This window comes from Numenius arquata, chromosome 10 (genome assembly GCF_964106895.1).
Source record: "Numenius arquata chromosome 10, bNumArq3.hap1.1, whole genome shotgun sequence".
Classification (NCBI taxonomy): Eukaryota; Metazoa; Chordata; class Aves; order Charadriiformes; family Scolopacidae; genus Numenius; species Numenius arquata.
The window spans coordinates 35,774,701-35,786,128 of NC_133585.1; the positions used below are offsets into that span (position 1 = coordinate 35,774,701).

At 38.2% G+C, this 11,428-nt stretch overlaps 1 protein-coding gene across 1 annotated transcript in view; it reads left to right on the top strand.

Annotated features, from left to right (window-relative positions):
- Positions 1–9,956, top strand: part of ANKRD50 (ankyrin repeat domain containing 50) — a 43,295-nt gene extending 33,339 nt beyond the window's left edge. The window contains exons 4-5 of the mRNA XM_074154653.1: positions 1,090–4,637; positions 6,956–9,956. Coding sequence (XP_074010754.1) covers positions 1,090–4,634 — 3,545 coding nt within the window. The 3' untranslated portion in view covers positions 4,635–4,637; positions 6,956–9,956. The remainder of the gene's footprint in view (positions 1–1,089; positions 4,638–6,955) is intronic.
- The last annotated feature ends 1,472 nt before the right edge of the window (positions 9,957–11,428 follow it).

An 11,428-nucleotide genomic window follows, 5' to 3' on the forward strand; every position in this document is an offset into this window, starting at 1 on the left:
CAGCCTGTCCCTGGAGAAGTGAGGTACAACTCTGGCCCAAAACACAGTAGTTTAAGCTGCTGTGTCTGTGACCTCTGTGGTTTTTCCACAGCTTCCAGAAAAGTAGTGTTCAAACAGTGTAATGTGTCATTAATCAAAGAAGGTAGGTATTCCTCAGATGCTTAACTTGGCAATACCAAAGCAAATGTTTTAAATGACAAAGATAGCCATGTAGTCCATACAGCTATATCTTCATTCTGCCTCACTCTTGAGAGCCTTACGGCCACTGAGGTTGCCCTAAGGACTTCTTCACCCGTGCTGCTAAGGGTAGCGTTTTTTGCTTCGGGCAGTGGGGGATGTACACAGTATGCATGTATGAAATAATTTCCCTTTTTCCTCTAAAGAGTAAATTGGAAAAACAATGAGATCATATGACTATGAGAAAACCTGTTTCCTTATGCAGTGAGTCAACTACCAAAGAACCGGTGCGTTTGTCTAAAACTCAGTCCTTACTTGAAAAAAGTAGGTAATTTTTAGTGCACAGAGGTGTAAAAGTATTTAAAACTATTTCTGAGTGTCTCTCTCTTCTATATCATAACAGCTTTTAAAAGAAACTAAGGCGATCAAGTTAAAGTGATTTATGTACATTTCATCATGCATATGCACCAGCTGTGAATAACCTCTTCTATAATTATATTAATATAATAGTTGTCTTAATCTAAATAGCTGAAAATTATTTGTAATTCCATTGTTAACCACATTGGAGAAGAGTTTATTCCTTTAATAATATAGTATATATAATAATACTTAATAATCTTATTTTGGTTACAGTTTCGGTGGGTTTGCTTAGGTGTTTACTATTGTCCAAGGTAGACACACAATGCCTGATTCAGAGTGATTTTTAAAATTTTCTTTGTTGGTAGCATGTAGATTATGATAAAAATGTGTCTATTACCAAAGTTCTCTGCTATTATTATTAATTTATGTTCACTATGTGTACACACAGAATACATTATTGTGGATGTTCCTTACCCAAAAATATCTGTCTTTTAACGTTCAGTTAAGTGAAACTAGATCAGAAATAATAACAACTTTCTTCCCTTTTAATAGGTTTTCGAAAAATAAGTCTGGATGATCTACGAAAGGCTTATATTGTGAAAGATGTGCAACAATATATTCTGCACCGTTTAGATCAGGAAGAAGCTCTGAGACAACATCTCACAAAAGAAACTGCAGAAATGCTGAATCAGCTTCACATCAAAAGCAGTGGTTGCTTTTTGTATCTGGAACGTGTCCTAGATGGAGTTGTGGAGAATTTTATTATGTTACGAGAGATCCGTGATATTCCGGGAACGTTAAATGGCCTGTACCTTTGGCTCTGTCAGAGACTTTTTGTGAGAAAACAATTTGCAAAAGTCCAGCCTATTCTTAATGTAATTCTTGCAGCCTGTAGGCCATTAACCACAACAGAATTGTATCACGCAGTGTGGACCAAAAATATGACATTGACAATGGAAGACTTTCAACGCAAATTGGATGTCCTGTCGAAAGTCCTTATTGATGGACTTGGAAATACAAAAATCTTGTTTCATTACAGTTTTGCAGAGTGGTTGCTAGATGTAAAGCACTGTACACAGAAATATTTGTGTAACGCAGCAGAGGGACACAGAATGCTGGCAATGAGTTACACTTGCCGAGCAAAGGATTTAACACCATTAGAAGCTCAAGAGTTTGCATTGCATCTAATTAATTCCAATTTACAGTTAGAGACTTCAGAGCTGGCTTTATGGATGATATGGAACGGCACACCTGTCAAGGACTCCCTGTCAACCTTAATTCCTAAAGAACAAGAAGTATTACAGCTGCTGGTAAAAGCTGGTGCTCATGTCAACAGTGAAGATGACCGCACATCTTGCATTGTTCGGCAGGCTCTGGAGAGAGAAGATTCCATTCGCACCTTGTTAGACAATGGAGCATCGGTAAACCAGTGCGATTCCAATGGGAGAACGCTCTTGGCTAATGCAGCGTACAGTGGCAATCTCGATGTTGTTAACTTACTGGTTTCAAGGGGAGCAGATTTAGAGATAGAAGATACTCATGGGCAAACAGCACTTACCTTAGCTGCTCGGCAGGGACATACCAAGGTTGTCAACTGCATGATCGGATGTGGGGCTAATGTTAATCACACTGATCATGATGGCTGGACAGCGTTGCGATCTGCAGCATGGGGTGGGCACACAGAGGTGGTTTCTGCGCTCCTTTATGCTGGAGTCAAAGTGGACTGTGCAGATGCTGATAGTCGAACGGCGCTGAGAGCAGCAGCTTGGGGAGGACATGAAGATATTGTGCTGAACCTGCTTCAACATGGTGCTGAAGTTAATAAAGCTGATAATGAGGGCAGAACAGCTTTGATTGCAGCTGCATACATGGGGCATAAGGAGATTGTGGAGCACCTGCTGGATCACGGTGCAGAAGTAAACCATGAGGATGTGGATGGAAGGACTGCACTGTCTGTCGCTGCGCTTTGTGTACCAGCCAGTAAGGGACATGCCTCAGTGGTTAGTCTTCTAATTGACCGTGGTGCTGAAGTTGACCATTGCGATAAAGATGGCATGACTCCACTGCTGGTAGCTGCTTATGAAGGACATGTAGATGTTGTTGATCTACTTCTAGAAGGAGGAGCTGATGTTGATCACACAGACAACAATGGTCGTACACCACTTCTGGCAGCAGCCTCCATGGGCCATGCTTCAGTTGTAAATACTCTCTTGTTTTGGGGTGCAGCTGTTGATAGCATTGATAGTGAAGGGAGAACAGTCCTGAGCATAGCCTCTGCACAAGGCAATGTTGAAGTAGTACGGACTCTGCTGGACAGGGGGCTAGATGAAAATCATAGAGATGATGCAGGCTGGACACCTTTGCATATGGCAGCTTTTGAAGGTCACAGGTTGATATGTGAAGCTCTTATAGAACAAGGTGCTAGAACAAATGAAATCGATAATGATGGACGTATACCTTTCATATTAGCTGCACAAGAAGGTCACTATGATTGTGTGCAGATATTACTGGAAAATAAATCCAACATCGATCAGAGAGGCTATGATGGGAGAAATGCTCTCCGGGTGGCTGCTTTAGAAGGTCACAGAGATATAGTTGAACTACTGCTCAGCCATGGGGCAGATGTAAACTACAAAGATGCTGATGGCCGGCCAACACTTTATATCTTAGCATTAGAAAACCAGCTTACGATGGCTGAGTATTTTTTAGAAAATGGTGCAAACGTAGAAGCAAGTGATGCTGAAGGAAGAACAGCACTCCATGTTTCCTGCTGGCAGGGCCATTTGGACATGGTACAGGTGCTGATAACGTACCATGCTGATGTGAATGCTGCAGATAATGAGAAGAGATCTGCTTTGCAGTCCGCTGCATGGCAAGGTCATGTGAAGGTAGTGCAGCTTCTCATAGAGCATGGAGCTCTGGTTGACCATACTTGTAATCAAGGTGCTACTGGACTCTGCATTGCAGCCCAAGAAGGGCACATTGACGTTGTCCAGATATTATTGGAGCATGGTGCTGATCCAAATCATGCCGACCAGTTTGGGCGCACTGCTATGCGTGTCGCAGCTAAAAATGGACACTCTCAGATTATTAAATTACTGGAAAAATATGGTGCGTCTACTCTGAATGGTTGCACTCCATCTCCAGTCCACACAATGGAGCAAAAACCCTTACAGTCAGTCTCCTGTAAAATGCAGTCATTAACAATGAAGTCAAATAGTTCAGGGAGTACTGGTGGAGATATGCAGCCTAGCATGCGTGGCTTATCTAATGGGCCTACTCATGCATTCAGTTCTCCTTCAGAGTCGCCTGATTCTACAGTTGACCGTCAGAAATCATCTTTATCAAATAATTCCCTGAAAAGTTCCAAAAATTCTTCTCTCCGAACCACGTCGTCGACTGCGACTGCTCAGACAGTGCCCATTGATAGTTTCCACAGCCTGTCATTCACAGAGCAGATACAACAGCATTCCCTGCCACGCAGCAGAAGTAGGCAGTCTATTGTTTCTCCTTCTTCCACAAGTCATTCCCTAAGTCAAAATCATAATTCACCAAGTAGTGAATTTGAATGGAGCCAAGTAAAACCTAGTTTGAAATCAACTAAAGCTAACAAAGGGGGTAAAATGGACAACTCCAGCAAATCTGGGTCAGCTGGAAAAAAAATAAAACAAAGTAGTTCCTCCCAACCAAAAGTGTTAGAGTATGAAATGACTCAGTTTGATAAACGAGTACCTATTGCCAAATCCGGGACAAGTGTGCCACTTAAATCCATGCCGGCAGAGCCACAGTGCAAAATTTTGGTCCCGCCAGCTCAGCAAGAAGTTGGTCGGTCTCAGCAACAGTTCCTGATTCACCAACAGAGCGGAGAACAGAAGAAGAGAAATGGAATTATGACAAATCCAAATTACCATCTTCAGAGCAATCAGGTTTTTCTCGGTAGGGTTTCTGTCCCACGAACAGTGCAGGATAGAGGGCATCAGGAAGTACTGGAAGGCTATCCTCCTGCAGAGACAGAACTCAACCTTAAGCAAGCCTTAAAACTTCAGATTGAAGGTAGCGACCCAAGTTTCAACTACAAGAAGGAAACACCATTATAGAAGGTAACTTATCCAGTCACAAAGGAAGCAAATGTGTGTATTTCATCATGTGCATTTCACATACACTAAAATTACATTTCATTGTCATTCATCATCAGAATTGCTTTCTTAATGAGAACCATTAATGTTAACATCTTAACCTGGCAAGTATTTGTTTTGCTGTCGTTTAAAAGCATCAACTGTAGAGGAATTGGATCACTGTCGTATTTTCTGTTGAATTCTGATTGCTCAAATATTCCCACTGTCTTTGGTATGTGACTGAATAATACAGCAAATTTCATGTAGCATTGATTTGGAATTTTGTTTTCAAACATAAGGATAGCTGGGAATTTTAATATGTGATATTTTCAGATGCAATAATTATTTCATTATTTACAAAAGTGCTTTTCAGGAAGCTTCTAAAGATTCTTTTAAGTTACAGGCAACCACTTCTGTGAATTTGGATTTTAAATGTGAAGCCTCAGTAGAATAATTATCTACAAATACTGCACTAAAGCTTTGATTTTTTTATTTCTGTTACTGTGAAGGTAACCCTCCTATAAGAGCGATGGCATTCTTCAGAACAAGATTAGAAGCTATGTTACAGTACAATTTTCTGACCATTCTGTAGTTCTTAATCAGTAGAGTTCATTTAGATTTCTTGCTTTCTCTCCCATACTGAATTTTAAGCTGAAAAGGGAATTTTATGTAGCTTTTTCAGACCTGAACTGTCAGTGAGTCAGCTAAAATAAAACAATTTTTCTTCCTCTTCCTGATGAAGTTTATCTTTTTTAGAGTATTGGGAATGTGTTAATAATTAATATATTTTCTATTTGAATTTCAAAGGAGCAGCATCTTTATTAAATGTATGCAATTCTCTTATTGCTTATTTGCTTATTTTTTAAAACATATTTTTTGTTTGTGTAAATGCTGCATTTTTGACAGATCAGGCTGTTGCTCCTCAGAACAAGAATGTTCTTGCTAGCTGACTCAGTTCTGCTGCAAGTCATCAAAGACTGCAGTTTTCTAGGACAATTGCAGGTGGTGCAGAATCAACAAATGGGATGTTTTTAGCTGTCAAAAACACAGACAGGGTTTTTCCTGAAATGTCCTAGGCATGGATTTCACTTTAATGGAGTGCATCTGCCTGGATGTAGCTGAGGTCTCTTGTGAATTGCAGGGTGTTAAAATATTGTACAGGACTCCAAGATGTTTCCTTGGTTGTTGGCATTCTAGCTAAATTAAAATATTTGAAACAATACAGTGTTTCAAAAAGCTATATACTAGAGCCTGCACATTTGTAAAATCCGAATATTAGCAAAGGGTGAGATGAGCTGTGGGGCAGGCAAAAACAGGAGTAGACTTGGAGAGGAATAAGGAGATGGGAGAGAATGGGCCTCATAGGTTTTCATAAAAGTCAAAAGGGCTTTAGATTCCCACAGTTCTACATCGTGTCCAAACAGGATGTAAATTTGTTTGTCAATTTTTCCTGCCTCCATAAAACATATAAAAATGTATAATTAAGAATTGTATTTCTTAACTATTTTGTACCTGCACCTGATGTTCAGTGCTTGCTTTCGTGTTACACTTAATGGTAAATAAATTATATGGTTCTGATGTAGGATGTATTGATTTGACCTGACCTGTCATCAAAAGACTAGTGTTGATGAATTTTCCATCTTTGTTGATTTTAAAATGTAAACAAAGTATGTAAAAAAAATTGGAACATTTCACATATAATTTTGAAACTCGAATTGGGCTTTGCTTAATCTGGAGCAAATAGTTCTTTACTGAAAATTCAGGGGTTTTCTCTGTGAAGTACTTATTTATGCAAGTTGCTAAGCATATGAGGTGACGGATAACTAAATAGTTACTTTTGCTTTCTCTCACAAGTTTTCATAGTTTCATTTTAAATATGGAAGTTTAAAACAATTTTATGTGGATTATGAATCGCTTGGCACAGGCTATAATTTAGTTCCTCTTATGCCAAGTCTCAAGCACAAAAACAGTAATTTCCCTGACTAGTGAATAAATTAGTCACCTGAGGAGAATCATATCAGAATCACTGGAGCACCTGAGGAATGGCTTTTCTTCCCTGGCTGCTGCTTCCAAGCTCTATTTGGGAAGCTCTCCTGCTGTGGCAACCTTGTAGCTGCTTTGGATGGTAAAGAGTGCAGGGAATCAATCACAGGATTTGCATTAGACAGGAAATACTTTTCATCATCGGTGTGTTGTTGTGTGCTTTTAACTTTAATTAGAAATGATATAGCGTGCTCTCTCTGACAACACTGTGCGTATTATGGGGTATGGCAAAACTTAATGTTTCTATTTTGTACTTTTAGGCCAATTCCATGATGCTATGAACAGAAGTGCTTCTGCTCCGAATGATTTATCAGCTGGCTGGGATGAAAGCATATAATGCTTGTTTAGTCCACCTAGGAATTCAAGAATGTGATTACTACAGTACAGTTACCTTAATTACTGTAATGTGCCTACATTTTCAGGCTGCCTTCTCAGTATAACCCTCTGTGCTTCAAAAATTTATTTTGTGTACTTTGTATTTAATACACAGAATGAGCACTTTTTTAATTGCAGAAGATATATGTTGTATTTCCCTGAAAACAGCTGAAAGTGGTAAGAACGAGGAATTCTAATTCCCTGTTCCAGAACGCTTGGTAGAGGTGCATGTGCCACAGTGAACTGTGTATGGAAAGGCAGTGCTTTTTGTATTTATTTTCCTGTGGCTAAAGAAAATAAGCAAACAGTATGTCACATTTACATTGTTGTAATGTATGGTCAGTTCCCTGTGTACTTCAAAAAGTTCTCTCCAGAAATACAAGTCTTGTAACAGTATTTTATAAATACTGTACTGTGTGTTCTGTCTGTGTAATAGCTGTTCAGTGGTAACAAAGGAGTGGGACTGCAACCATTTGCAGTTTCTTTGGGATTTTTAAGAGGCAAATCCACTATTTGGTACTACAGCACCAAATCTGGATGGCAGACTGTGACCGCTGAAAGCAATAGGCAAATTTGGTCTTGGACACCTGATCTTAAATAGCCTCCATTATTGTTATTGTAATGAGGTAACTGAATATGGGTATGTTTTAGGTGCTAAAGTAAAAGCTCTGATCCTGCTTTTATGTATATCTTTATATGTTAGAAACAGCTCTTTCTGTTTTCCAAGGTAAAGGACTGTTTTGCGAATGTCAGTAAAACACCGGTGCTTTGTTGATGAGACTGAGAGAATATACAGTGAGAGTACAGTGGAAAAGCAAATGGTTAGTAATACCGTTGTCTGGGAAGTACAGAGATTACTGAGTTAGCCCTGTCCTGAGACATTAATTCTTTAAAGCACAAACTTGTATGAATGTGGTTACTGCTTTGGATAGATTAGGTAGAGCCAGTGTGAGTGTCGCCGTACATGGAGCATTGTTAATCAGCAGTCTGGGTAGTCCATCTACAGATAATGGAAAGCTGGTTCCCCACTCTTACAGCAGAAAAATTTTACTTCTATGAAAGAGAGCAAAATCAAGGCCATTGTTGTGAAAGTGAACAGTATGAATTTTTCTTTTGAATGTGCACATCTTACTTGCACAGCTCTGTGAGTGATAAGATGAAACAAGTGGGTTATTTTCTCCTAAAAATGCAAGCTATATTCTACTATTCACCATTATGCAGCCTTGCTATTTAGAAAATAAGCCTATTTTTGTATGTGAGTATTTCTTCTAAAGGCTTAGGATTCATCTTTTTCATACTCTAATTCTGATCATTCCACAAATAATATGATAGAAAGCTGAGGTTATTTTTCATAGATGATTAATTAGATGTATGGCTATCCTTAAACTTTGATAAATGGCCCCTGGTTGTATGTAGTGCATATTCTGAGGCACTAAAGGGCTCTGTGTCTTGTTATTACGATTAATAACCATCACAACTCTTCTTTTTTTTTTTTTTTTTTTAATATCTTGCACCTCTATTCTTATTTGCTTGTTACTAAATGTAAAAAGAATCTTTTATAGTCAGGCATTCAGCATATAGTAAAATTAGATGTTAAAAGTTGATACACGGCAATATTGATTATTCTGAATGTTTCATGTATTGAATTTCTTGTCCCCGTGGGACAATTATAAAATGAACATAACAGGAGTCTGGCAGAATGGCCTTAAGAGGGTTAGTGGCTCAGTAAAGAGAAAGTACCAAAATGTTCTCAGCAAACTTGTTCCGAACCTCAAGTACAGTACCTTTGCAATACTGTGCAAGAATACAACTTCTCTTAGTTATTAGATGTATGTTTTGTTCTGTAGAAAGGGATCCCTGAATGCCGACATTTTTCTACTGACCTTTACTGTCATTGGGATTATATTTATTTAATTTTATTGTGTTGTTGTTAATTGCACCTTGTGGACAGAGGGCATAAAAAATATGGCCAGTTTCACAAGGGGCCACAACTTATAGATAGCCTGATGGTTTTTGTGTGAATGATATTTACATTTGAAGCAGTTGGTGGGGAAACCTCATATCCAAATCAGCAGAAAGTAGACCTGTTGAAATGCTTTCAGAATGACAATTCTTACAGATTCTGAATATCACTTTGGAACAGAGCATGAATTGCTTTAAAACATCTCCTTTCTCAGAAGGTCTGTGTAATTTCACATTGCTGTTGCGTGTGATTTTTAATGTCATCATTTGTGAGGGTTTTCCGTACAAAAAAAAGTTGCTGTTCCCCCTGTTGTTCGCTCTGTTCTGCTCTGCTTTTTCACATCTGTACAATCAAGTGGAGGTGATTGGAGTTGCATTGCTGTGACTCAGCACGGTTTCTTCTGGCAATGTAATAGTTCTCACAACCTAAAAAACCTGAATAAAACATGAATCCTGTGTCTCTTCATCCCATTTCACTGGTCCTCCACAAGACGTCTAGAATTCTTGATGGGAGCGCTAGGGAAAAGACTGTTTTGTGGACACTGATATCAATACTGTATGCATGAGGAAAAACTCTTCAAAAGAGAAATGCATTAAGAGATACAGAGGCACAATTGATGCATTTTTGTCTTCTCTGTGATCAGTATTGAAAACATTACCATTTATTTAAAAATAAAAAGGTATTTTCCCTCATCAGTTACTCTGCTATGCAAATGTCTGTTATGCTTAATATTCCCCATCTGAACTCCTCAGTTAACTTGGTTTGCAGATAGACTGTTTTTCCTGGAGTGGGTTGTAAATAGCATTTAATGTACATTGAATGAATTTCACATTGTAAAATTTTTATTTTATTCCTTGTATTATATTAAGCGAAAATCCCTGTGTATATGAAAGTGCATAATAAATATATTTGCTTTTCAGCAGACATCTAACTGTTTTAATTTTACTACCTCATTTCCTGGGACATCTCAGGAAAAGGTTATTAAACTTGATTAACTTTTGTACAGTACTTAGTGAAACACAATGTATGTGTCCAGTAGGCAATCTGGGCTAGCAAAACTCAGACCCCGATGTTAATTCCTGTGACCCGGTTTATCACTCAACTGACCTTTTTCATGTTAATCTGAGTCAACCCTGAGTATTTGCAGGAGAAAATTCACTGCATGCTCTTTTGTTTAAAGAGACCATTAGAAATGGTATATACCAGGAGGGCAAATAAATTCAATATTTCAGTTGCTGTGAGTCCTTTACCACTTCAAATGGTATTTGTTAATTATCTCTTCCATCAGTGTTTCTCTGTAGTATTTTCACTTTAAGCAAAAGATCACTTACTGATGGTGGGTACTCATTTTCTTGAACTTGTTATTAAAAAAAGTAGGAGAGAGAAGTTTTCCAGTCATTGCAATAATCCCATTTGTCCCTGTGATCTTGTCTCACTTCTGCTTTAGATTATATACCTATCGTGATTTCTCTGCAGAGAGTTGTTGAGTATGAAGGAAGAGTTTGGCTGTGCCTTCTGCAAATGCTGGGTCAGGTTTACCTCCACGTATTCAGGTTCACGCAGCTTCCAGCTGTTGGTGCTCATGGGTTGACTGATTTCTAAGATTAGGAGAATGACAAACAAAATTGTTGGTAACTGTTGACTTGTTGTCTGTTATTTCTTTGATTTCTCGCAATAATTATTGACCCTTTTTTGTTAAGTTCTTTATGTCTGAAATAACACAGTATGAGATGCATTAGTTCAGTGGCTATTTTTCATTGAGGCAAAGAATAATTTTCACTGAATTAATCTTTGAATGAGTTTCATTACGTTCCAAAGGCACATTTTCTTCGGTTGATCACTGTAACAATATTTAAATAAAACTATTCAACACCTGGTTTTAATCTCTTATTCTATGGAATATAAACAATCATGCTGAATAATGCTTCCCTTCTTCTGTGAGATCTTTACAACAATTTGGCTTGCGTATTACATGTATTTTCCAAAAGAAAGCTGGGACTAGTTGGCACAGCGAACTAAAGCTTTTCAGTTGGAGGCCCTTTGAGAGACAGCAATGAGAATTTGGCATTGATCTAAATCCTAATCATTTTATGCTACAAAGAGTCATAGAAATAAGGTATGAGACTGAGAAATCTACTTGGCAAATCATTTTATTAAAGAAGTCTCCAAATTTATATGTAGGTAATATCAACAAATTGACCTTTAGAATGAAAATCTAATTTGCTGGTGTCCCAGAAAGACCTACTGTTCTCACTTTTATTCTTGTAAGTTTGTATTAGACCAGCCAAGTCACAGAACTACTATTGCAGGTAGATTCTAAGCTTGAGAAAAATAACTTTTAACAGACTTCTGTGGTAAAATCTTGCATCTTCAGGAATTTAGTTTACATCCTGTT